This window comes from Limulus polyphemus, unplaced genomic scaffold (genome assembly GCF_000517525.1).
Source record: "Limulus polyphemus unplaced genomic scaffold, Limulus_polyphemus-2.1.2 Scaffold10340, whole genome shotgun sequence".
NCBI classification, from domain to species: Eukaryota; Metazoa; Arthropoda; class Merostomata; order Xiphosura; family Limulidae; genus Limulus; species Limulus polyphemus.
This window is the reverse complement of record NW_013675950.1, coordinates 2620-5725: the sequence shown is the minus strand read 5'-3', so window position 1 is coordinate 5725 and position 3106 is coordinate 2620. Positions and strand designations below refer to the sequence as shown.

General features: G+C 33.0%; 1 protein-coding gene across 1 annotated transcript in view; it reads right to left on the bottom strand.

Moving 5' to 3' along the window:
* Positions 1-793: 793 nt before the first annotated feature.
* LOC106476345 (techylectin-5A-like) overlaps positions 794-3106 on the bottom strand; it is a 4835-nt gene continuing 2522 nt past the window's right edge. Inside the window, exons 4-5 of the mRNA XM_013937003.2 lie at positions 1394-1640; positions 794-893 (exon numbers count right to left, since the gene is read on the bottom strand). Coding sequence (XP_013792457.2) covers positions 875-893; positions 1394-1640 — 266 coding nt within the window. The 3' untranslated portion in view covers positions 794-874. The remainder of the gene's footprint in view (positions 894-1393; positions 1641-3106) is intronic.

Below are 3106 nucleotides of genomic sequence, written 5' to 3'. Positions count from 1 at the left end.
AGTACGAAAAAAGAAACATTCTGTAAAATTTAGAGACGTTGTTGTATTTTAATTTTGTGTTTGTAAATTATGTACATTTAATTAAGTTATTGTTAATTATTTATTGGTTTAATGTAAGTGGCTATTGTTCAGGGGAAACAATACAACGGAAGTCACGAGACGTTGCTGAAGCATGCGTGACTGAGTTTCTCGAATTATCAGGGAACTCGTCGAATGTTAGAGACAGCTCTTTGTTAGTATATAAACCTGGCAGAGAAAAGCTAGGGATAATAAATCGAACAATAGTCACGGTGAGTTTCGGGTAATTTACGATTCTGTTTCGAGCTAGTGTGTGTTTTGCACTCGTAGAGAGCGAAGTTATTGAGATTGTGAATCCCTGTGATATATAGCGTGTATTATAAAAGCCGCTTAGTTGAAAGTGACGAGAAACGTACTGACTGTTGAATTACTATGTACTAAAAATTTGTACCGAAAAATAATAAACTGGATTAATCAAGAAATGACTGAAGTTCCTCGGAAAGAATTTGTACTGGAAATTAACAAAGAAGCAGATACGTAACCATATATATCTATATATTAAGTTAAAATAAAAACAAAATATTTTCTAGGATAACTTAATTATAATATCTTACTTTCTTATCTTACTTCGTTCTAAGATCTTACAAACAGCGAAAAAACAACTATCATTTTATAGCGGTATTCAATACTGAGTCATTCATGTGATCTTATTTGCATATCTCCAATTGTGGTATTCTGCAGTTACTGAGTCTATCACGTCATCTTATTTGTATATCTCCCTTCTTGGTATCGTGTAGATACTGAGTCAATCACGTATCTTAATTTTCATACCTATCGGGTTACAGCATTGCGTGAATCACCTGGTTACAATATACCTATTGGGTGACAGCATCACGTGATGTAGTATAATTATAAGAATCACGTATAGTGAAAGTAGACAACCTTATTGATAACCTTATTGTGATATACGAATAAAGTATTTTATTTATCAATATTTATACAGAACTTTGAGTCAAGTGGATGTTAGAGACATGGAACACCTTAGACACCTACCGGTAACATTATCTGTTATGAATTTTATTATGTAAATACCTCTATGTATTAAATTCACTTTAAAACATAATCAGCCTTAAACTTGTATTGTAAAATGCTTTGCATTTTTAAATATTTTTTAATTATTACCTTCACATTCACGTGACAAGTACCATTAAAATGAAATAATTTGTACAATTTCTTAGTCCGATCGTTACTGATAAGTATTTAATAATCTCGTAATTATGGAAAAACAGAAGTAAAGTAGAGCCATAGCTCAATGACGTGTTTGTAACAGAAAATTACATTGGTTATTGTTACTAATGTGTTACAGAGGACTTACAACAGGGATCGAATCTTCATCTCCACGTCTGGAATGGAATATTTCTGTCCTTTCCAATCGCTCCATTCCACACCACCTGCATAACGTTCGTGTTTACCGTTCAGGTAGAGTCCATTAAGATTGGAACCGTGACAATTCTTGTACCACCGAGCTTCTTTAAAGGTTTGGGCGCAATTAGAATCATCAATATCATTATCATTGTCCTTTGTGATAAACTTGAACTCGTTGTGGTAACAGAATGAGTCCCCTATCAATATAAAAAATATATAGAATTTTCCGTGAAAAGTAACCTGGCCACATTTGAACTTGTCCACCCTATATCCGTTCTGTATTTTCACCCTTAATCCATCCTGTATGTCCACCCTACATTCATCCTGTATGTCCACCCCACATCTGTCCTTTATGTCCACCCTACATCCGTTCTGTATTTTCACCCGCCATCCATCCTGTATGTCCACCCTACATTCATTCTGTATGTTCACCCGCCATCCATCCTGTATGTCCACCCCACATCTGTCCTGTATGTTCACCCGCCATCCATCCTGTATGTCCACTACAAGGGTTAATGCAAAACCCTCAGGAATATTTAAAGATTTTAATGGCTTACAATATGCCAAACATATATAAAAATGACTTCAGAACTGAACTGTTAATGAGTTACTGAAATTTTTGATGAGGTACAACTATCTCAGTAAAAGATTGTTGACGAGGTACAGATACTTTAGAACTACATTGAAGACGATGAATCATCAATTATTTAGTGTTAAGGCCGAATTTGAAATTTGGGTCGGCAGTAAGCAGATGAATATTTCAACTAACGTTGTTTTAAGCTATCTATAATTTAAATGGATTGTAGTAAGCCATTTCACTGCAGGCTTATATGTTGTAAAACAAGGAATTTTCTCAATACAACTAGTTATAGAATCAGTAATCAATATAGAAGTCTTGGAATGACTCACATCAGCTAATTCTATTCTATACAGAATGTATATGGAACCACAAAGAAAGATTAATTTTATAGTCGCGATCATTGATTATCAAATACTACAGATAATAGAAGTAGTTGGAGATATTAGTGTTATACCGTCTTAGGACAGTAATACATAAGGTACAAGACAGTTTACAACAGTAATACATAAGGTACAAGGCATATTATGACATTACCATATAATGTCTGGATACATTCACTAAAACAGAGTTTAGCAATATAAAAGAAAGATAATTAATAATTAAATAAATCAAATCCTACAAATTAATAATGAATCAGTTTGATTGTACACAAAACTGTTTTCATACTAAATTATTGACAATATTTAAATCGGGTAGGATTACTTTAAAATAAACATTAAGCTAACTGCGTTCAAGAAAAAACATATTCCCGTTGTATAAAAAAAAAAGAGTCCACTGAGAAAAAACAAAATGCAAATATTAAAACAATACAACAAACTATTGCTTCGTCTGGTGAGAAAATGATTAAGAAAAACTTGTTGATTATCCAAATAAAAAACTACATTGTTGGAGCAGAAATGTATTGTTAACATCCTTATATTTCAAATTCGATGACGAGGAACCCACTTTGAGACTAATAATGGCTGGAGACGGCTTAAATGGGTAATGAAGAAAAACTTTAATATAAGTTTAACATGACAGCAAATGTACAACGTTTCGACAAGGGTTTGAATTGGTACCTGATGATGACAAAACCTTGTTGAA